At 37.7% G+C, this 21,993-nt stretch overlaps 2 protein-coding genes and 1 long non-coding RNA gene across 4 annotated transcripts; all 3 read right to left on the bottom strand.

Moving 5' to 3' along the window:
• Window positions 1–2,251: 2,251 nt before the first annotated feature.
• On the bottom strand, window positions 2,252–15,090 carry arhgap35b (Rho GTPase activating protein 35b). Of its 2 annotated transcripts, none has more exons than XM_016286751.1 (7): window positions 14,346–15,090; window positions 7,086–11,064; window positions 6,786–6,927; window positions 6,278–6,355; window positions 5,142–5,273; window positions 4,850–4,955; window positions 2,252–4,757 (listed from the first exon to the last, which is right to left on the bottom strand). In XM_016286751.1, exons 2-7 carry the CDS (start codon window positions 10,812–10,814, stop codon window positions 4,391–4,393), a joined length of 4,554 nt encoding a protein of 1,517 aa, XP_016142237.1. In that variant the 5' UTR covers window positions 10,815–11,064; window positions 14,346–15,090; the 3' UTR covers window positions 2,252–4,390. The 2 variants fall into 2 exon arrangements, with proteins under 2 accessions (XP_016142237.1, XP_016142236.1); XM_016286750.1 differs by having other exon boundaries at window positions 14,350–15,090.
• A 281-nt stretch (window positions 15,091–15,371) lies between these two features.
• fxyd2 (FXYD domain containing ion transport regulator 2) lies at window positions 15,372–17,099 on the bottom strand. Its single transcript, XM_016286885.1, has 6 exons — window positions 16,747–17,099; window positions 16,343–16,378; window positions 15,991–16,065; window positions 15,814–15,850; window positions 15,672–15,719; window positions 15,372–15,389 (listed from the first exon to the last, which is right to left on the bottom strand). The coding sequence occupies exons 1-5, from the start codon at window positions 16,754–16,756 to the stop codon at window positions 15,695–15,697; spliced, it is 183 nt and encodes a 60-aa protein (XP_016142371.1). The 5' UTR covers window positions 16,757–17,099; the 3' UTR covers window positions 15,372–15,389; window positions 15,672–15,694.
• A 1,224-nt stretch (window positions 17,100–18,323) lies between these two features.
• LOC107596206 (uncharacterized) lies at window positions 18,324–18,883 on the bottom strand. Its single transcript, XR_001610339.1, has 3 exons — window positions 18,872–18,883; window positions 18,624–18,766; window positions 18,324–18,470 (listed from the first exon to the last, which is right to left on the bottom strand). It is a non-coding gene; the product is annotated as an uncharacterized lncRNA (long non-coding RNA).
• Between the last annotated feature and the right edge of the window lie 3,110 nt (window positions 18,884–21,993).

Raw genomic sequence — 21,993 nt, 5'->3', positions numbered from 1 at the left:
TAAGGTATTTAGAAATTCCAGTCATTTAAATGAGAAAACAATTCCGTTTTATTTGACAAGTTAAGAACGTTAAGATAAACAGGAATAAATTACATTAGTTCAGCCCCATCTGAGTTCTCCGGATTGAAATTCAGCCTGTGCTCAGATTCTGAGACTTTTGGTTCCATGACTAAATCTGGAAACCTCAAACCTCCAGAGTGGAGTCTAAGTCTAGTCTAACAACCTAGGTTAGCCCATCATAACAGACATCATTTACTAACATTTAATTCTGACTATATACTGTATAGCTTTGTATGTGATGATTATAAATCTTAAAGATAGGTATTACTGTAGATAATCAGAGAAATGTGTTTTCATGGCCTCTTTTTTTAATACTACAGTAGGTTTAAAAATACAATGACATCCATTTAGATAAATATAATATCATTCAAAAGTTTAGGGTCAGTAAGATTTTTTTTCCAAAGAATATATAAAATATATTTAAATATATCTTTAAATAGGAAAAAGTAATTATAAATTGTGATATTCCGCAATATTAGTTTTTACTGTATTTTTTTAATCAAATAAATCTAGCCTTGGTGAGCAAAAGAGAATGTCTTATCTACCCCAAACATTTGAAGAGCACTATATAACCAGTATTATTGACATAACGTTCAATCTACTGATATAGCATGTTGCTCACTATCTAAAGGAAACTCAATGAGAAACACAAAACAACTGAGAACATCATACATGTAACAAATTTGATTTATTGTTCATTCTCACTCATTTAAAGCCCTCCTGACCCTCCTTCATCACAGGATCATTTAGCTGTTTTCTCCATCATAATTAAATACATATTTTAAATCAGACTCATATTCTGAAATACTGAAACAGCAAAAAACCTCCCTGTATAGATCTTCGGTCACGCACATTACTATACTAGCCTAACACCATTAAAAAAAAGGCTTAAATAAGAAGCAAGAGATTAAGCACCAAGACTTTTTTTTTGTTCATATATGAAAGAAACAAGTTTAATTACGGTCAACTAAAAGGCAGTGTGTTTTGCAGGACCAGGCCACCACTACAGTAATTCTGAAAAGTCCATCATTTGAGTGGTACAAACGATACCATGTGAGCCACATGAAAAGGCCACAATCTTTTTTCCTCTCCAACTTTTTTAAAAGCATAACATAAAGGTTGTTTCTTTCCAACATGAAAGGAAATAAACCAACTACTCACGGCAGAAAGAGCTGCGCTGCTAATTAATAGAAACTAAAGGCACCAGGAAGAGGATGAAACAAAGTGGTAGGTGTGTGTGCGTTAAAGTGGTCAAGAGTCTAGACGCTTCTCCCACAAACTAGCCCACATCCAAAAATCAGATCGCTATGAACAGGTTTTCTCTTTAATTTACATTTGCAGTCATGTAACTGGGCTGAAAAAAACTTTTTTTTCATGCGCTCATATATTTATTAAACATACCTGCTGATCAACTTATGGCCACAAGAGGGTAGCAGAACATTCATTTACAAAGAGCAAGAGTTGTTGAATCATTATGGATTGACCCTTGGTTTAACTTGCATTCAGACAACACAACTGATTTTGATCAGATTCTTTCTGATTACAGTAACAGGCCTATTATAATTTTTTTTTAAACTTAAAATTATATAAAAGATTCTGTAAAGGATTTTTTTTTGTCTCAATCACTGATAAATTCGATAAAATTACAAAATTTTGAGTGAGAGAAATTTCACGCGAATTTATATTGAAAATTATCATGAAATACATAGTTTCAAAGTGTCACATGCCACCCAGAATTTTGACTAATGCTCTCTTAGCAGTTTATAAGGTCAGTTTATTAGTAAATTCAGCAGTTCATGTGTTGTGAGGTACATTTTCACACATTTTGATTGTTTAAATGACTCCTAATGTTGCACCATCATAACTAATCAGGGCTTCTCCTTCTTCCTTTTTTTTTTTTTTGCTGCCAGTATTTACTCTGGCTTTAACACAATGCAACAACAGACAGAGAATAAACAAGTTCTCATACTCAAGACTTTTAGGAGGAAAAAAAAAACAAAAGTAAAATCCAAAGAAGTTCTACTTCTACATCACTTCTACTTAACAGAACCTTTTGTGGCACTCTTAAAGGGCCTCAGATCTTTAACCATTATGATAACCATCACAGTTACCCATCATTTTCTAAACTAACCACATTAGCATGAAGAGAAATTGCATTCTTACAAGTATAACACCGAGATGGCTGTATCAACATCTGGACTAGATGCTAATTGTAGTGTTCAAGCAGTTTGCTGGAAATCTCGACACAAACTGAAAATATTACACTTCAATTAGAGTTGGGATTCTTTCAGTTTTGTTCAGCCTGGTAGAAAAGCAGCAGATACACAGAATGAAGAGGATCATGAACGAAAGCGTCGTCTAATCATTAAAGATTTGCCATATTTGTCAAGTATTTGAGTTGAATCTGACACACTCACCCCCAACCCGTCATCAAAATATGTACAACTGGTGTTGAACCCTCATCAGCCACATTGCACTACTTTGGTACTTCAGCTTTTCTACCTTGACTGGATAGAAATAGGAAGTGGCATTTCAAGCAAAATACCTTTAGGAATAATTTCCTTCTCATCAGAAGCTTTGTGGTTTAAGAGAAAAAATAAGGTAATATACATAAATCTACACATTCAATGAATCTTTGTCTCTTTATATATCATGGATTTGTCCAGAAGAGTTTAGACAGAACATGGAGATGGCAGAAGCAGAAGAGGTCAATCACGTCATTCCAATCCAGTTACAGGGAGAGAACAATGAAAAAAACAAACAAAAAAAAACCTTGGTGAATTAAGGTCCATGTTAGTCAAAATTCAGGCTGTACAAGAGGTCCAAAAACACACTAATAGGAGGACAAAAGACATACTAATGAATGTAGAATCATCAAGAGTGAATTTGAGTCCAGGATTAGGCTTAATCTGTGGGACCTCTCTACATTCACCTTGAAAAGGTCCATTGATCTTTTAAACCCGATGGCAAAAATGTGAACCAATCATTATTGTGTCGCAGTTCACAATACAGGTCTATATAAAAAGACAAAAAAGTGCTTTAGATTATCAAGTAAAAACAATGGGAGTTTGTAAAACAGTCAAACTGGGCATCAGTAAAAGGTCTTCAACATGTATTATTTAAAACTTGAGTCCAAAATTAAACTGTGAGGGTTTTGAGTTGCTGATTCAAAGTCTAATGTTTGAGGGTCAGAGTAAATCTGCAGTCTCAGTGATCTTGAGCCCCACACAAGCGCTAACTGGAAGTGCATTCCCTAAAACCACGTGATATCGCTGCCATTTAAATCCCAGCCTTCAAAGAAAGGGCACGTATGCTCCCATTAGGTGAATTTATGAGCAAAGATCCACAGGAGACACTCAGCAAGGCAAATCCTCATCAACATCACCTTCTAGCCTTTCAGGTGTCAGAACTTCAAGTCTTTAAAGCAAAGAATAAAAACATCCTCCGAAATCCATGGTATATTTAAAGTTCATATAACAAAATAGGCATAGGGTAGAAACCAATAATGGTAGAGTGGAACACAACAGCCAGGCAAAGTGGTGAATATGGTTGCAGCTAAAGTGATTTCATTCATTTTGAAATAAAGATAAAAGAGAGCGAGAAAGAGAAAAGTGAAGTCAATTCTATTATTCTCCCAAAATGTTTTTAGGATGAAAGGCTGAACGACGAGTAAGTGCTTCATGGTTTTCATGACTATAGTGTCCTCTATACCACAGATCCATAAAGAGACGTAAAGAGAGAGCAGGAGAGAAAGAAAGCAGGTTCTGTTGTAAAATGAAAAAACATTTGTATCCTTCTTGATTAGAACATCTATATTCACTCTCTAGAAAATAACTCCACCCCCTTCTGTAATAAACTACATGAAGGGCAGCGCTGACATGGTGATTGGAGTCTTTGTTGGCTACACACTTTAAAAAGAATTTTCAAGAGTTCATAAGCGCACAGACCTTCATTTTTTTGTGTGATATGTGTTAATAACTGTAGATTAGGGTGCGTAGTCCTACAAAGAGTTTAGATACAACCCTGAACCAGATAGTCACGGTTTTGTGGTACATTAAAAATCATAGACGTGTGTTAGAACAGGTTGGAACTAAATTCTGCAGGATGGTGGATTTCCAGGAGCAGGACCGAGCATCCCAGATATGAGTACTGAGAGCTCAGAACTATTTTTACATACAACACTGACCTAAACAAGCTACATGTTTTAGACGCATTTAGATGTGTGTGCAGAGCTTGTATGTAGATGTGTAAGCATGCATTGCAAGTGTGTGTGTGCAAGCGTTTGTGTGTGTATAGTTCACTAAATAACGGCCACGTGATTTTCCCCATCTCACAGTGTTTGTGATTCTGCAGGGGCCGTGTGTGGGCTCTGGGGGGGAGAATGTGGTGGGGACTGCAGAAGGGAGGTGAAATGTGGGGTCGGAGGGCAATAAGAAGGGGCGGCTGTGGGGGATGGGGGCAATCCGGAGGGCACCAATGGTCCAGGGAGTCCAAAGGGGCCAGTGGGTGACTCAGCAGGAGGCTGGTTGTAAAAGAAGAAAGCACACTGATGGATGAATGTCTCGATGATTGTCTGGTAGGTGCGCGTGGCTGTCAGGGCATCCATTGAGGTGAAGTCTGGCCGCATCAGTGTTGGCCAGAAACAGATGGAGAGATTCTCGCTGGTCATTAAGTTGACTCTGTTCCACTGACTAACCCTGAAAGAGAGAAATAGAGAGATATGATTTACGGTCTCTTCCCTTTAACTGATCTGAAATAGTTAGCAACTGCAGGTGGTCTTCAAACTTACTTGTTTAGATGGCTCATTATATATTTGAAGACATCAAAATTTTCCCTGGGAAATCGTCTTAACACATCCTTCATTGTGTGAAGCCTCTGTTCTCGATCATTAATTTCTGTGCACACAAAATTAAAAACTTGATTATTCCACAGGCTTAGACAGGCACAGTGTTATGGATGAAATAACACCCAATTTTCCGTCTTCTGCATGCAAAACTTTATTATTTTAGAATTCAAGAGGATGCATTTACATTATTAAATTCTTCACAAATGTATTTAAAGAATGTTAAGGGAAATCTTACTGAAAGCTTCCACCAGCTCCTCCTGTGAGCTGTAAGGAATCAGAGGCTCAGGCAGCTCAGAGAAGAAACTTTTCATTGCTCCGGCAACTGTGTTCACAGTGAAGTCCTTCTCCACAAGGTCCAGATTGTGGTCTAAAACGAATGAAAAATTAATGTAATTAAACAAAGTGAGTCAAGGAAGAACAAGAGCAATACAGTTTATCCATCAATATGTTTTTGTGTGTAAATAACAAAACACATTTTACATTAAAAGCTTGTACATCCTGTCAACTAGGGGTGGGTGATATGACCAAAATCTTATATCACGACATGAGTAATTTTATTTCACGGTAACAATATATATCACGATATAGTTATATTTTGCTTAACTCACTGAAGACAAGTAAACAGTCGGCGAATAAATAATAAGAAACTAATTACAAGCAATAGGACAAAAAAAAAAAAACTTACAGTAGAACAAATAAATAAGAAATACTACATACATTGCATAAAGTAATCAAATGTATAAAAACACTGCATATTCTTCACGGTGTAAATTAAATATATATTTATAGGCCTATATTTAGATATATATATAAATCTAATATAGTCTACTGTTATACATGCATTTTCTTTTTCAGCTGCTTGCGAAGATTCTTGCAAAGACGGGCATTTTGACACATACAAGTGTGTGTATTTAACTGTTCAAGGCCTATAAAGCTGCAAAAATAACGCCACTCAATACTCCCGCGCTCTATGAGCACCGTCTTCATGTGCACGCGCCTCTCTGACAGCACTCAGAAACAGTCTCACAGACAGCACGCACATATTACAACATTATTTCTTTTTCGCTGCTGATTGCGTTTCAATGGCTTAAATCACTTGTTTCTAAACCGCAATGCTAAAAAACGCCTGCAAACGATAAGTTTTCGTGTGCACGTTGCATGTGCGTGTAACCGCGAGAGAGACAACAGACCAAAATCTCTACCGGTTGACAAATTTCTACCGGTTAATCGTGTCTACCGGTACATCACCCACCCCTAACTGTTGATATGCACTTATACATATTATATGTAACAATACATGCCATAACACCATAAGGCAACCACCATCATACTGTACCCACAACAATTTTATTGCATTCCTTCTGAACTTACCCTGTTCAAACTGCCTCTGCATGCTCTCTATCTCCGCTTTATTCCCACTTACCCTGTAGATACCCTCTGTTGTCAAACCTAAGAGAGAGGTTTTTTTAACAAGATTATTTTGAGGTACATCTTTCTATGACTCATTTTAAGCATTTTAAGACTAAGTACTAATCACTGCCAGAGTACTTGTTAAAGTGTCGAAGATAATTCTACAAACTGTTACTACATTCAGGCCTAATATACTGTGTTTGCGGCTATTAAAAATGCTAAAAGTAAAAAGTTCTTAAATTCATATTAATATGGTTCTACAATCTTCATTGTCAGACCATAACTGAAACCCAATCAGAGAAAAAAGTTAACTATGTGCAAAACTATGCTGTGGTGTGATTTATGACAGCTACAGGCCATTAAGCATCTAATTTGAACTGGAAACTGCTATAATGATAAGCTTATATGGTTCCCTAAGCACAACTCTTATGGGGTGAGTGTGATGGTGAAACAGCAGCAGCAAATTTACCTGTGGCTTCAATGTAACGAATACACTTGTCAATGAAAACTGGAATAGGTCGTTCAAGGGAAACCACATTCACCAGAGGCACCCCAAAGTAGTTACTCTCCAAAGGCTTAGAGATAGAATGACGAGGCTTTGGTCTTGTTTTCTGCCAGCAAGACAAATACAGATTATTTGACAATTATACAAGACAATAAGCATTGTTTTGACTCCAATAACAGCAATTAAATGAAATATCACAATGTTAAAAACAGATGAGCATACTTTTTTTTTACCATGTAAAATAAGTAAACAAATAAATCTTACTTTGCCTGGTCGGCGAAGACTTTTCAGTATGTTCCTCTTTTTGGGATCTTCTCCTTCTTCATTGAGTATGTCTGCCTTCAGCCCTGAAACATCATCATCTTTTGACCTTGAGAGTGTGCCAATCTCATCATCGCTGCCAATGGAAAAACTAGTGCGGAAACTGCTGAACTTCCCCAGACGTTTGGAACGATCACGGTACAGCCGTGGCTTCACCCTTGCTGCAGAGAACTTGCGACGTCTCTCCAATGAGCTGCCATCCCCTTCACTGTCTGAACCATTGCCTCCTCCATTAGAGTGGATCCGATTGGAATTGCGGATGGTAATAATTTTGCCCTGTGTGCTGTCATGTGGCACAGAATATATGCTATCCTCATAGCTGGGGCGTGGTTTAGAGACAGCATCCATTGGCTCAGCATAGTCCGAAGGATCATAATCTCCTCCTAGAGGCCACGTCACATTGGATGTAAGGGAACGCCGATGGCTGACTGCATCCACGTACGGATTAAAATTTGATTTTCTAAGGTCAAATGTGACACTTGGTTTGGGTCTTACTTGAGGAGGAACTTTATTATTTAGCTTGTTCTCAAAGGTGCTAAGGTCAGAGATCACAGAGAATGTGTCACCTGAGTCCAGGTCAGGCAGTTTGAATCCACCATGTGAGGTGAGTGTTCCATCATGGTAAGGCGGGGAAGCTTCCATGTCTTCCTCAGAATCTAACAGCATTGTGACAGGGCTTGGTGAGCCACAGTGTGGTGAATACACATTCTCATTTGTGCTACTGGCTTCTGCAGCGTTTTCATACATATGGCTGGCCTCAACAATAGTTCTCTTTTCTAATACCTCTGTGAAGAATTGTTCCAACAGGTCTAGTTTTTGTAGTCCTCCAACAACTCCTCCAGGGCCACAGACAATACTGCAAAACCGTCCCTCAAGTTCACGGGCCAGTTCTTCACCTTGGACTAACAACCCATGAGCAGTCTCAGAGTCCAGAAGCTCAGTCCGGGTTTCCCCCACTGCAAGCAGCTGAACTGGGACAATGTCCTGCACCTCACACAAAAAGGCACACAGGGTTTCAAAAGAAGCCTTGCGGCTAGCAGAGTATACAGCGATGTAGCCATGCACCAGCCGACTCTTACGAGTGGCAAAAGAAGCATGGTATGACATTAGAGACAGTTCAATTGTACGCTTATGACCACTAATTGTTTGTTCTAGCAGCACTGAAGTGCCACTTGTCTGAGGAGAGGTCGGCTTGCAATGCTGTGGAAGCAGGAATGGTGCAAGAATTTGATCAGTGTCATAGGAGTCTCCACACATTAGGCACATGACAATACGCAATTCAGCCTCTGGACTCTGATCCTGCTGTAACTCTCGAATACATGGAGGCAGCGGAGGTGCAGGTGGAGAACAGCTACGAAATGTAGAAGTCCTCCTTGTTTCAAGTAGAACCTTCAAGACCTGATTGATCTGCTTTTCATTCACATTTCGCCCATAGCCAGTGCCAGGGGAGGAAGGTTCCAGGTAGTTACACTGTAGTTTTATGGCTACCTGCTGACCTTGTGAGATTAATGCTTGAGCAGTCTCACCACCAATGTCACCCAGTCCTCCAACACCTCTTTTGGTTACTAATAAGAGTGATAGGGGAAGCTGAGCCATATGGTTGTCCCTTCTGCCAAGCGTGGACTCTCGCAACTTCTCAATACTTTCTACAACATATGACAAGGACTCTTTTGAATTGTACAAACACAGGCATCCGTGGGGAGTAAATGTGGATGTATTAAATGAATTAACAGGAAGTCTAACATTACCCTCAATGGGCCGAAGGACAAGCTCATACATTCTACCTTCAAGCATATAATGATCATCATTGGTACACAATGCCCGAATCTCATTGGCTAATTCTCTAGCAAGACCATCTTTGCCCAGTATAACAAGATTGATCCGATCTACCTTTCCATCAAAAATATTGGACTTTCCAAAAGAAGGGTATTGTGCAGGAAAGCACGAAGCTAGTATCTGCTCAATTTTGTTGTCAACACAGTGTGGGCAGTTCGGACATGTTTCCTTCGTAGGGTGATACACAAAATGGATGTGTTTCAGCACTAAAGCATCCCTTTCAGCTTGTAATTTCTGAAGGGCCTTGAAGCGTTGTTCTTCACCTAACACTTCTTGAATTGCTCCCATCTTTTCTTTACTAGGTTTGGCATCTACCTCAAGTTCATAGAAGAGCTCAGAGTACTCCAGCAGAAGCTCCTGAAAATCCTCTTTTGCCCTGTCTATGATTGCTTTCTGATGCCGGTTATAAATGTCCAAATATTCTGGTTCCTCAAGCCATTGGTAGAAGTCTTCATTCATGATGAAGCTTCGGGCCTCTTCCCAAGGTTTGCCAGGGGTAATGAAAGGTGAAGATGCTAATTTTGCTTTGAACTCATGACGCATCTGGGCACGCTTGCATTCATTGCGCAAGTGTTCAAGGTGTGCATCAAAGATTATTTCAGCAGCCGTGGTGTCTAGAACATCAAAGGGGATACGCTCATCCTCCATATTGTCAAGATGCGGCGTGTCCTCCCATGGTGCATCGTCCAGTACCACAAACCAATGATCAAAGTCTTTTTTAGATTCAAGGACCTTCTGGACCCCAGACCAGCTCAAATGCTCAATTTCTTTCAACTCAGAAGCTAAGCTACTCAAGGCGAGTGGAAGAGCACTCAAGTATGCTTTACGACGCCTTTCAATGTGTTCCTGTTTTAGCCGGTGAATATGCTGTTGAAATAGCTTCTTAGCCTTACCCGTACCTTCTAAAAATACATACTCCTTGTATTCAGGTGAAGTCTGCATTCGTCGGCTAATGTTGGCCCATGTTTCATTGTGATTCTTCACAATGTGGTTTACTAACCACTCATAGCGGTCTTTTGCAGAAGCAATTAGTTGACTCTGGTGTTTCAATGCCTCAAAGTAAGGTATGATCTTGGGCTTACCTCTTCCCTTATCAATGAGCTGTATCAAGGTAAGGAAAGCCAAGTCAACATTGACATTGGACCGTGCCGACGTCTCAACAACCTGCAGGTTCTTTTTTGTAATGGCAAAAGTATGAGAGTCCTTGATGTATCGCTCCACACCCTCATCACACTTAGTGAGAACTAGCACAATAGGCTTTTTTGTCTTGCTTAAGTGATTGTACAAGTTGGTGACAAATTTCATTTGATCATCAAAGTTGCGGTTCATACCACGACTGACATCAACACAAAGGAGAAAGCCATCCACCTGCAATTTTCCTTCGGGCATTTGCTTCTGTTCGAAGTCTTGCTCGAGTCCCAACTGATCAGTGCAGAAGTACATGAGTTTTTCAGCAGAAGCCAGTTTGGTGGAGGCAGCTCTTTTGATGTAGGGTTGTAAGGCTGTGCTGCGATGGGGCTGGAACGTCTGGTCATCAATGAATTCGGTCTGCTCAACCACATGCATCCTGCAGTCTGCACCATCTTCCAAAACTCTCCCCACCTCTCCCCAGAACAGGAAATGGTCATTGTTGACAACCCGGCCACCAAAGTCACTGGTACTTAGCACAGAAGTGTGATCAAGATGGAAGTCGTCCGCACTAGGACGGACAAAGCGGTTACAAAGGCATGATTTACCAACGCCACATTGCCCTTTCTCCTTCTCAGTCCCCGACAGGCCAACAACAACGAGGTTGTAGATAGGCATTCGGGATTCTTGCTTTTTAGCCATCATCATCGCACACAGGCATTCATCTTGCCATGCCCCAAAGGCTGACAGAGGCAGACTCTTTAAAACGTGTCCATAAAATATTGATGTCAGGGGCCTGTATTTGATTTACAATTGAGATTTTAGTTCTGATGTTTCAATCATCCTTTCAGGTCAAGAAAACTGCTTGTATGTTTTGCCCATATTAGAGGGTACTAATAAGAGTTAATAGAGGAGACATGAAGATGTGAAGAAAGCAGAAGCAGGAATTGGGGCTAGCCTAAATGAGAAAGAAAGGGAGAAAGAACAAACCAATTGTCAACAAAATGATGTGCTTTGTTTGCCCAAAAGGCAAATTTCAAAGATTTTTAAGAAAACTACTTTATGAATTCCCACAGATATTAAGATGTTACTCGATTCACACAGTATAACCCTACATTAAACACTAAACCCCTTAATGTACCTAACATTATACATTAATACATTTCAATATGTTTCTTCAATAATGCTTAAATATTGTTCTACACAAACATTTCTAAAAAAAAATTCTAATCAAAATAGAAAGCAAATTTTCATGAAGTTCTTATTATGGATTTCTAGCATTATCAGATTAATATGGATCAATTCATATGCTAGCAAACCTACACAACTATGTAAATACTAAGAAACTAGTTAGAATAGTTAACTTCACAATCATAATTTACAATCTATTTACACTTGGTTTCACTATGTACTTTGAATTTAAACATATACTGCTCGATAGTTTGTGGTTATTTGTGTTAAGCTTTTGAGAGTTGCCCGATTTCCAAAACACCACTCAAAAGTTTTTTGAATACAGTATGTGGGTTGGCTAATGGTGCTTTCTCACACAGCAGACATAAGCAATAATTCCAGCATGTAATTAATCCACTATTATCCTTAGTGCTACATTTTAAAGACTTAGGAAATTCCTGATTAGTTCATTTGCCGGAATGAAGTCTTCTGTTGTCTGAATTAGTCACTTCACATCACAAAGTTCAAGTAAATGTTAACATATACTATAAAAAAAATAAAAATACCAAGGCTCCCAAATACTTACAGCAAACCCCATATTAATGACAACTTTTACAAAATTTCATTATCTGAATAAAATGTCACTGGTGCTTGCCAGTTCAACTCTCAATTCCTAATCGTTGTCAGGGTGTTACTAGGTGATTTCTAGTCATTCTGTGTGGTTCGTAACTATGTGGTTGTTCATTCATTCATTCAGGTTTCCATGATATTGTGGTTGTAGATATGGATCAGGTTGTATGTGTGATTACACAATATTACATACAAAATATTAAGGCACAATATAAAAAATACAGAAAATCTGAAATAACAGTAAAGGTAATTACTTCCTCTCCACTGAACTGTAGAACTTAGCAGTTAGGTTCAAATAAGCACTGGTGAATAGAATATTACCAGCATTTAATGATTTATTTCTTTAACCATCTCTGTATTATTTCCAATACAACAGCACACCCACAACTCCATCACTTATCTTTTATCCATGAAATGCAAAGGGGGAATTTTTAAATAATGTAGTTGATTGCCGTTTCCGTGCAATTACAATGAATGTGGACCGGAGCTTTCAAGCTTCAGAAATTACAAAAAAACACCATAAAAGCATCATAAGTGGCCAATGTGATGGGCAATATTCCATGTCTTCTAAAGCCAAATGATACATTTGAAAAACAGACTGAAATTTAAGATGTTGGGCTACTTTCATGATGATTTTTTTGCCATTCTGTATCTTGATGGCCCTAGTCCTCATTCACTTTCATTATTCTGAAAAGAGTGGGCAGAATACTCTTAAATTCACAAGATTGAATTTAAATTCACAAGAAAGATCTTCCACAAAACCAAAAGTTCTCACAGAATTTTCATTTTTTGGTGAACTGTTATCTAAGGGCATTGTCACATACTGTATGCAGTTGTTAGAAACCTGTATTAATATGTATATTAGACAATATTATACATTAGACAACTACATGGGTGGCATTTTAACATTTTCAAAGAATGTATTCGGTGATCATTTATTGAACTTGCTAAAAAAAACTGAAAATAATATGAAACAAGATTACTTTGACAACAGTTCTTGTTCCCACTTTGCATGACTGTTATCTAAGGGCATTGTCACATACTGTATGCAGTTGTTAGAAACCTGTATTAATATGTATATTAGACAATATTATACATTAGACAACTACATGGGTGGCATTTTAACATTTTCAAAGAATGTATTCGGTGATCATTTATTGAACTTGCTAAAAAAAAAACTGAAAATAATATGAAACAAGATTACTTTGACAACAGTTCTTGTTCCCACTTTGCATCAAAACACAAATGCACATATTTAGGTTAGTGCATTGTTAAAAATAAAAGAATGCAGAATACAGTACAAAAAAAATCTTTATTCATAATTTATCTTAATTAGTGCTGTAACAAATACAATAAAAAATATATATGTATTATTAGTGGCTATTCAAAATGGTGTTTTTCTAGAGCTATTCCTGGACAATGCACTCAACAGCATGCATATTACTCCTAACTTGAAAAATGTTTTAGTGGTACAGTACCACACACAGGAAATGTTTTGTTGGTGAATCCTGATGCTATATCTGGTGTTGTAGACTTAAAAACTCAAATAGAGACCCTGCGTGACTACAGACCTCAAACTATGTGATCCCCAGGCAGGTCAGGTGCAGTGCAAGTGGGTGCTAGTGACAATGCAGTTTGATTGGTACTACATAATATCAGAGTCTACCAGCTGTTTAGACCTTTTTATACAGTCTATGGTTTAGACTCACCTTCAACTGACACACCAAGACACAACCTGATGATCTGACTTGCTGTAGTAGCCCACTGTGTTGTTAAACACTGAGAAATATATGGCTTGAACATACATCAAATACTGTGGTTGTATGTGTATGGCAAAATGAAGACATCCCACTGCACACTCCTCAAGCAAAATACACATCTGAAGTTCTGAACCCTAAAGAAAGCAACTGCTAAAAGATTTCACTCCAAAAGCCTAGGCCCAGCATAGCTAAGAAAGCTACGTAACGCGGATGGTTCAGAACTGCCTTCATATGAGCGTCTCAGCTGTCTGTGTAGTGCTGCAACAGAGATTACACACTCAACTGTCCGTGATATTTCCTCACGTATTTAAATCAGAGTACGTAGTTATAATAAATTAGCGCGACTCATCTACGTTACATTTCGTTGGTGTATTCTACTGCGTTACATAGCAACTAACAAGGTGCACATCACGTGTGAAAATAGTCTGCCAATTTATAACATTCTGAGATTATAAAAGAGCAAGATAAATCCGTTTTCAATGCAACCAAGGCGCTGCCTGCACAATAGACAGCACTCACTTGTATTTGTACACAATTTCCCTTCTGTACTCCACTTCGTATTTAAAGATATTTTATTTATAGGATTCTTAAACGCCTGAAAACTGTCACGTAGGTGACACGGTCTACTTTGCTCGCTAATACTTGTTTTAATGAAACACCGTTGATAATACACACATACCTACCAGTGCCTTTCTCCGTCCTCCCTTCCAGAGGGCTTACAACCGGCTTGGTCAGTGTTGTTGGAGACCAGAAAGAAAGGAAAACAAAAGACTACGTAAACAGCCGAGGACATTAAATTCCGTGAGGACTGTTTGATTGTGGCTTGACAGACTTGCGGTTTCCAAGGGATAATTTTGTCAGGCGCAACTTAGGCTACTGATCTCGCGTTCGCATAGAAACGGCTGGGAAAATCCACCGACGGCTAAACATATCCAAACAAAGAAATGTCCTTTCTCGGAGGCCAGTCGTTTCCGTGCAGAAAAGGGCTTGTTTTGATTTCTTCCTGCGGCCTAAGCACGTTGGTTTTGATCAATTATAATGCCCTTTGTTGTGGCCATAAAATGCTGATTTCACCGTGTGCAGACGGCATGCAGCGATGCCTTTACCGTGAGACACAACATCCAGTTTTTCTTAGCCAAATCACGAGCAATCTGGGCAACGCATGTCTTTAAATGTTAAGATATATACATTGTGCGTGAGGGTGAATGTGGTTGTCCAAGCCTCCCAATAATGGCGGTCCCTCCGCCCGAACCCAACTCTGAGTCTGCCCTCTTTCGCTCTCCTTTTTTGAGGATAAAAGAGGGTTACTGAGACAGCCGAGACTCGCCCAGTGGCGCATGGACAACAGCACAGCGCTGAGCCAATTACAAGAGCCGAGCTCGAGCGCACGCACGCGGACGCAGGCCCGAGCTAAAGGCGAAGCAGCATCCTTTCAAAGACAGTGATTGATGTTGTTGCAGATGATTGTGATCATATATACAGATCTAAAAATAACTATGTGTAGCAGTATCTTAAAATATATTGCGTCTGGGTTTATTATATTTTCATATAGGCTAATGTTCTTTTCACGTGTAAAATTATAACGCGATTTCACATAAAAGACCATTTTGATTTTATTTCATTGTGAGAGTATACATAGATATTTTGAATGAAAATTAACAATATTTATCTGGAAAACAAAAAAAAAACTTCTCTGTGTGAACTTCACAAGTGACCATGAAACCTGCAGAAAACGGAGCAAGAGAATTGGAATTTGGTTATTGAATAAATGGGAATCTTGTGCATCAACATTTTTTAAATAGCCTATACTTTTATGTGTTGTGAATCTGTAATTCATTCAGAGTTTCTGAGATAAGAAAGTAAGAAAGATGACAACCTTTTAAAAGTCATTTAAAAATGCTTTCTTGACAGAAAGTTATGATATTTGTTTTATAAAACATGATGCTTACTAGAAATATGCTTGCTAAAATTGTAACACTGTATGTAAATGCATGTGCATGCTCACAGTGAAGGTTAATGAAGGAGAGGTCAAAGATAACCATTGTCTTCAGGCCTACAGAGAAGACACACCAAGAGGTAAGAGAGGGAGAATGTATGTGTGTATGTGTGTGTTATCTTTTATTGTATGAATATTGTATGTGCCTTACTTAGCAGACACCTTGTTTCCACAGTTGAGCTTTTTGCCTGCCAGAAAAGAAGATAACATTTGATTATGCAAGGAAATAAATGGTGTGTGTGTGTGCATTTCTGTGTTTACTGGTATTTTTATTGTAATCTATGCAGAGAGGACATGCTGTAAATTGCATGAATCTAGACATACTCACTGAATATGATAGCCATGCCCAAGCAGAACAAAACAGCTGCAAAGATCAGCCCACCTCTTCTGATTAACTCATAATCTGGTATAAGCGCACACACAGATAGTTACAAGCAAGATATCCACAAAAGTTTTTTTTTTTTTAAACTTTGCATTAATAGTTGTAAAGCACAATTTTAGCTTTTGTTTACTGGCTGTTAAGAGCAGGACTGTTACTTAGTTTGAGATATATAAAATAAGATGCAAACAAATGTACAACATTCACACTCACATTATCCACTTTAAAATGTGTTAATGATCATTTCACAGTCCCATCACTTCAATTTGAAGGAGTATAAGTAACCATCAGACGTTCTTACCATAGGTGAAATCAGCATCTGAATACTCAGGTTTTTCTTAAAAGAGAACACACAAAGGGTATAATGGTAACTTTAAACCTAGTGTAAATATTATTCTTGCTTTCTCTAATACCTGTCTCAATTTGTTAAATAGATAGTTCAACCAAAAATCAACCAAAACTGTTTGTTTCCAACATTCTTTAAAATATCTTTTATGTTCTGCAGAGAAAAAAAATTGTCAGTCATACAGGTTTGTAACAACATGAGGGTGAGTGTATGATGACAGATTTACAAATTTTTTGGGGTGAACTCTCTATTTAAGTTGTGTGATATATAATCCATTTTTTTAAAGTCCATTTTAATGCCTACACAGTCAGTTGTTTTAGTTTTCATATATACTGATTATCAAGTTGAATCAAACTTACCCACTCCCATTGTTAGCAGTGGTGTAGGATCTCAAAGCTCCTTTCAAGAGTTGAAAAGTCCACTACTGTGATATATGTGTGTAAGCGTGTAAGTCAGAGAGGAGTTTGAGTGTTTGCAGGGAACACCTTAAACTCTCTGATGGTGGAATTGTAAATGACAAATCAGTGAGACCTATGGGGAAGGAAAAAAGAGTGTGTGCTTTGCAAATAACGACCTTCAAACCCTTCGCTCTGACATGTCTTATCCCATAAACCTCAAAACTTGTGCATAAACACAAGCCTTTGGGCCATTTTTTAAATATAACCATTGAGCAGTGGTGAATGTACCCTTGCAATAAGCTGACAAGGTCAGTATAGCTACCTGAGAAACAAGCAGACCACGAGAGACAAATGTAATCTTTGAAGGCCCGATATAAGATAGATAAATAGCTCATGATATAAAATACAAAAATTATATACACACATTTTGTGATGTAAACTTTTCATGTTAATACATTTTAAGTTATGTGAATAAATTACATTGAGATTTCAGAAGAATTCAGAACTGTTAGTTTATCTGTTAGTTCTATTTCAGTGGGTGGTTAAAAATTAATCTGTCATTTTTTAAAGAACACATAAAGAAGTGTAGGACAAATACATAACTAATCACTTTAGTTTCATGTGGGAGTATTCATAAATCTAACAGATTGCTTGAGTTGTTTACTCTTGTTTTCAAATAAGTGTCCACATACAGATCAGGTGTGAGTTTTCTCTCTCTCTCATTTTAATAAGTTGGAAAATAAATCTATCAGCATGTAAAAATAGACCAAGTGGGGTATTCTTTCTAAAGTTAATGATTATGACTAAGTTGAAAGATCCTGCCAACTTTCACCTTTTAGAAGGAAAATAAATTGTCTTCAAGAACAGTGTTACAGTTTTATTTTTCAGTAAAAATCTAAAATAAAACCATCCCAGCCTGCTGCTTTACTCTCAGAGTGAAAGAGACTTCAGTTCAATAAACTGTTCCACTGTATTCAATTTAAAATATTATTGAAAATCTTTACATGTAGCATGTATTGCTAGGAAACAATAGTTCCTCCTCAATAGTAGACCTGCTCAGTACATATAATACACAATATACAGTGCTTTCAGAGAGAATTGTTCAGCTTAAATGTTGTGGTATTTTGTCCCAGATAGATACAGTAATGTAATAATCCATGTCCTTTTTGGATCTTCATGATTTAAATAATTAATTACAAAAATTTACAGAAATATATATTTACTGCAAAAGTGCATGTTACTGTGTACTGTCACTTTAAAATATGAGAAAATATATCTTGATACATAAAAATGTTTGCACAGCAGAGTAGAACATGAGGATTTGTTCTTCATTGTTGTAGAAGGTCACGGTCGCTGTTGCTGTAATTAAGGAAACAGAGAGAGAAAAGAGACAAAGAGAATGGTAAGAGACTGCTTGTTAAGGAAATATAAATACAAATGTAAACAATATAAATAATGTATGTTAACTCATGATGAACTCACAATGCTTATTTTATGTGTGTTTGCATGTAAAAATGCAAAAGTGTGTTTACCTGCATCTTGCCATATATCCACATTAAAAGTTGCCCTACGTTACTGTAGACCCCTGGACGGTTCTGTTTTCCACAGCCATCTCCCCAACTTGTTACGCCTGTGAGATACCATTTGTCATCAGCTTTACACACCAGTGGACCCCCACTGTCGCCCTAGAGAGAGAGAGTGAGATTGAAAAAGAAGAAATAATGCTGAATGACCTTAGAAAAGCATATTAAAGAGTACAAAGTTCAAACTGCAATATATAATGTTGTACCGAAAGGTGGCAGCATTTGTACGCTTTTGAACATGCGAGTGTGTCCAACCTGGCAGGAGTCTCTCCCTCTCTTAAGATCTCCTGCACACAGCATATGCTCAGTGATACGTCCGCCGTAAACAGTAGGTGAGTTACACACAGCTGAGTCTATCAGGTCTACTGCGACCTCCATCAAATAAGTGGAACTACTATCTGTGCACACACACACACACACACACACGTGGAGAAAGGTTAGTATTATTAATACATAAATCAAAACATTCAAACTCAAAAAACAAAATACATACACATACATACCTGCCCCTTCCCTGGTAACTCCAAAACCTGTGGTCCAGCACTGTTTGACAGCAGGAAACATCTGGCCAAACACAGGCAGGCAGACAGGCTGTATAATACCTTTAACAATATGTACAAAACATGTCAGTGGTCAGAAGTACCTCTTTGATTTTTATATTTATGGTAATTTAGACAGTGCTGTGTATGGTAGCTATACTTATGTCAGTTAAACTATGATTTGCATAAAGGTTATGTATTATATGTTGTATGTACTTGAGTAGTTATGTATTCATAATTCTGTGTAAGTGTACAAACTTACTGGCAGGTTTACTGAGTTTTAGCAAGGCAATATCTCTGTTTTTTGTCGCTGAGACATAATTTTCATGTCAAATGATTTGCTTGACATAATATGGGCTGGGAGGCCGGAGCTGGGACACCAAACCAATTTACCCTTTCCAGTTACTAGGCAACTGAGGGATGTTCCTCTAAGAAGGGGGGGGGGGGGAGCAAATTCATTCATCTGTTCATCCATCCATGCTTTTTGGATATTGTTTGCTAATGTACTCATTAATCTTAATTAGAATTACAGGCCAAAATATTGTTTCCAACATGTCGACTAGTCATCAAATCTTCTGTCAGTCTGTCTAATGTAATGTATACTGACTTGGGGAAGCAGTGAGCTTGAAGTCTGGAGCCACCAGAGTTCCTCCACATGTGTGATAGCCTTGGAAATGCAGACTGGCCTGCCACGGCCACTGACCGTCAGCAGCCACACTCCCTCCTATGATCCTCGATCCTGGTGGCTTTCCACACTCTAAACAGAGAAAGAATAGGAGAGAGTGTGGAAGTAAGAGAGTGTTTAGACTTAGCATTATCATGCAGCAATAACATGTATAGCAATAGTGTAGGGTACTCACTGCTGCAATGCAGGGACACAGTCTTCTGACCAGGACAGGACACACTACAGTTAAATCAACATTGTTACACACATGATAGAGACCAAGAGCATTTTCAGTTTTGGTGTTTCTTCACACCTTTCTGCGTCTAAATATACTGAATCATTATACGTTTTCATAATTTTATTATCCATTGCCATGCTACAGTAATTTTAATTAATTAATTTATGTTTTTAAACATTTAAATGATTTTAAAACGCATTGTTTGATTGCACTTTTAAATTAAATGTAATAGTTTACTGTTTACACTGACAAGATGTGTTCTACTGTAGGTATATTCCAGCGCAATTGGGTGGCAATTCGTAACAATTTTATGTTTTGCTGATTTGCTGGCTGATTCCGATGAATTTGTACAATCTCGAATGTTTTACTTTTTTTGTACATCCTGTTTATGCCCCACTGAAGATTAGGTTTAGGGATGGACCTTCATGCTTAAGACCTAAGCAAATTAGCGTTTTGCAAGGCATAGACTTTAGCATTAACATATAATTAGCTACACATCCACTGATTGCTATAGCTTCATGTGCTTTTGTTGGAGTGTTTTTGTCTTCTGTAGGTTAAATTAGTGTTTTTCAGCAGCAAATTATACACATTTCTGGTTTTTACCTCATATTAACGCTCTCCTGGATGGTATTTGTAAACTGACTGTTCAAACTTTGAAAGGCGGATGGGCTGCTTTGCTCCAGCAAAGCCAACAGTATCGTGAAGGACCCCACCCATCCCTCCCACAGTCTCTTCCAGCTCCTACCATCAGGAAGACGGTACCGGAGCATCAGAGCCAGCACTATACAACAAAATAAAGTGATTTCTGGTATACTACTCTGAGTCATTTTTTAACATTACCTAGTATTCACAAACTGGTTTTCAAATATAGGTACACACGAAAGCAGCATAGGCCTATATTTATTTGAGTTTCCATATTAACAGGTTACAATATTCACTCCTGCATAAGCAGTACAGTATTACAAGAGGGTAACAGAAACACAGACATAAGTGCTTTTTTAAAAAAAATTCCATGTTGTACTGAACCCAACAGAAAATACTTTTGTAAACCAGGTCTTTTGTGATACAGACTTTTATGAAACAACAGAACATACTAAAGTGAAAAAGATCAGTCAGTCAGGTCGGCTGTAAGTTACAGTGACGGGCATTTATAGTCACATTTATCTGTTCTCCATATTTAGATTTCACAAAATTGTTTATAATTTTGTAATAATTCTCAATGACCAACTTCTAATAAATGATGCTGTAAATTTTGATTTTAAACAGTTTTTCTCTATTTTTCACCAGGCTTGATCTGTGAGGTTTAGAACCTGCCCTTCCTTCTTATGGTATGTTACAGATCTTATTCTCTCTTTAACAGCATCCAGTTGGCACACGTTTTACATATTACACACTGAATCATTCACTTAGTCGCATGTAATCTGCCTAATTTTTTATAATTCTGTTCCTTTTTATAACCAAATAAGGTTACTAATTCTATTAATACATTCTAAGTTAGAATGTATATGTGTTAATAATTATTACAGGTAACTATTAGGACACAATACCAAGACAACTGTAATATTACACACAAGCTGATCACTAAGAGAAAAAGAATTACAGGAATCATAAAGTGATACTTAATACATTCACAATAATATATTAACAAAATCACAAAACAACTGTTGTTTTAAAACCACCCACAAAAAGTGACATACTTGAAATACAATAAATAAATATGTATATGTTTGTTATATACCAATATATCCATGTTTGAGAACATTTTGTTCGGTAAAGTATTCATACCTGTCTGTGCTCCATAGGCGAGTATCCGTATAAGGAGATCAGAAAAACTCTACTTGTACTTTAGCTATGTATTTATTTTCTGTCATGCACCTGCTAGTGACGTAGAACAAATATTATATCATCAGAGCAGGACAGACTCACACTGTAGTAACTCATTTCTTTTTCTCACTCTCTCTCTCTCTCTCTCTCTAACACCTGTTTAACTGGTTTTACAAGGTTTTTACTGGTTTTTAAACAGAGTTTCTTAACAACATGTCCATAAAAACACTGTAATGCAGATAATTAAATAGAGAACAGAACTGTCCATGAACTGCTTTCATCATAAATGAAGGCACAGTAGAAATTGGTGTTTAATTGATGCCATCAGTCTGTTATTCTCCATCACACAAGTATGTTTAC

This window comes from Sinocyclocheilus grahami, unplaced genomic scaffold (genome assembly GCF_001515645.1).
Source record: "Sinocyclocheilus grahami isolate Dianchi unplaced genomic scaffold, SAMN03320097.WGS_v1.1 scaffold215.1, whole genome shotgun sequence".
Taxonomy (NCBI): domain Eukaryota; kingdom Metazoa; phylum Chordata; class Actinopteri; order Cypriniformes; family Cyprinidae; genus Sinocyclocheilus; species Sinocyclocheilus grahami.
Note: the sequence above shows the minus strand (reverse complement) of the source record. Positions and strands in the feature narration are given on the sequence as shown.

Bases quoted from the DNA above. Each gene is read 5' to 3' on its own strand.
- fxyd2 (XM_016286885.1), bottom strand. The intron at 16,066-16,342 runs GTAAGAACGTCT...CGCTTATACCAG, and splicing joins AGATGCTGATTTCACCTATG to ATTATGAGTTAATCAGAAGA. The intron at 15,851-15,990 runs GTGAGTATGTCT...CTTTTCTGGCAG, and splicing joins GGGCATGGCTATCATATTCA to GCAAAAAGCTCAACTGTGGA.
- arhgap35b (XM_016286751.1), bottom strand. From the start codon at position 10,814: ATGATGATGGCTAAAAAGCAAGAATCCCGAATGCCTATCTACAACCTC. The intron at 6,928-7,085 runs GTAAGATTTATT...TCTTGCTGGCAG, and splicing joins GTCTTCGCCGACCAGGCAAA to AAAACAAGACCAAAGCCTCG. The intron at 4,956-5,141 runs GTAAGATTTCCC...TTGTGTGCACAG, and splicing joins GGAGCTGGTGGAAGCTTTCA to AAATTAATGATCGAGAACAG.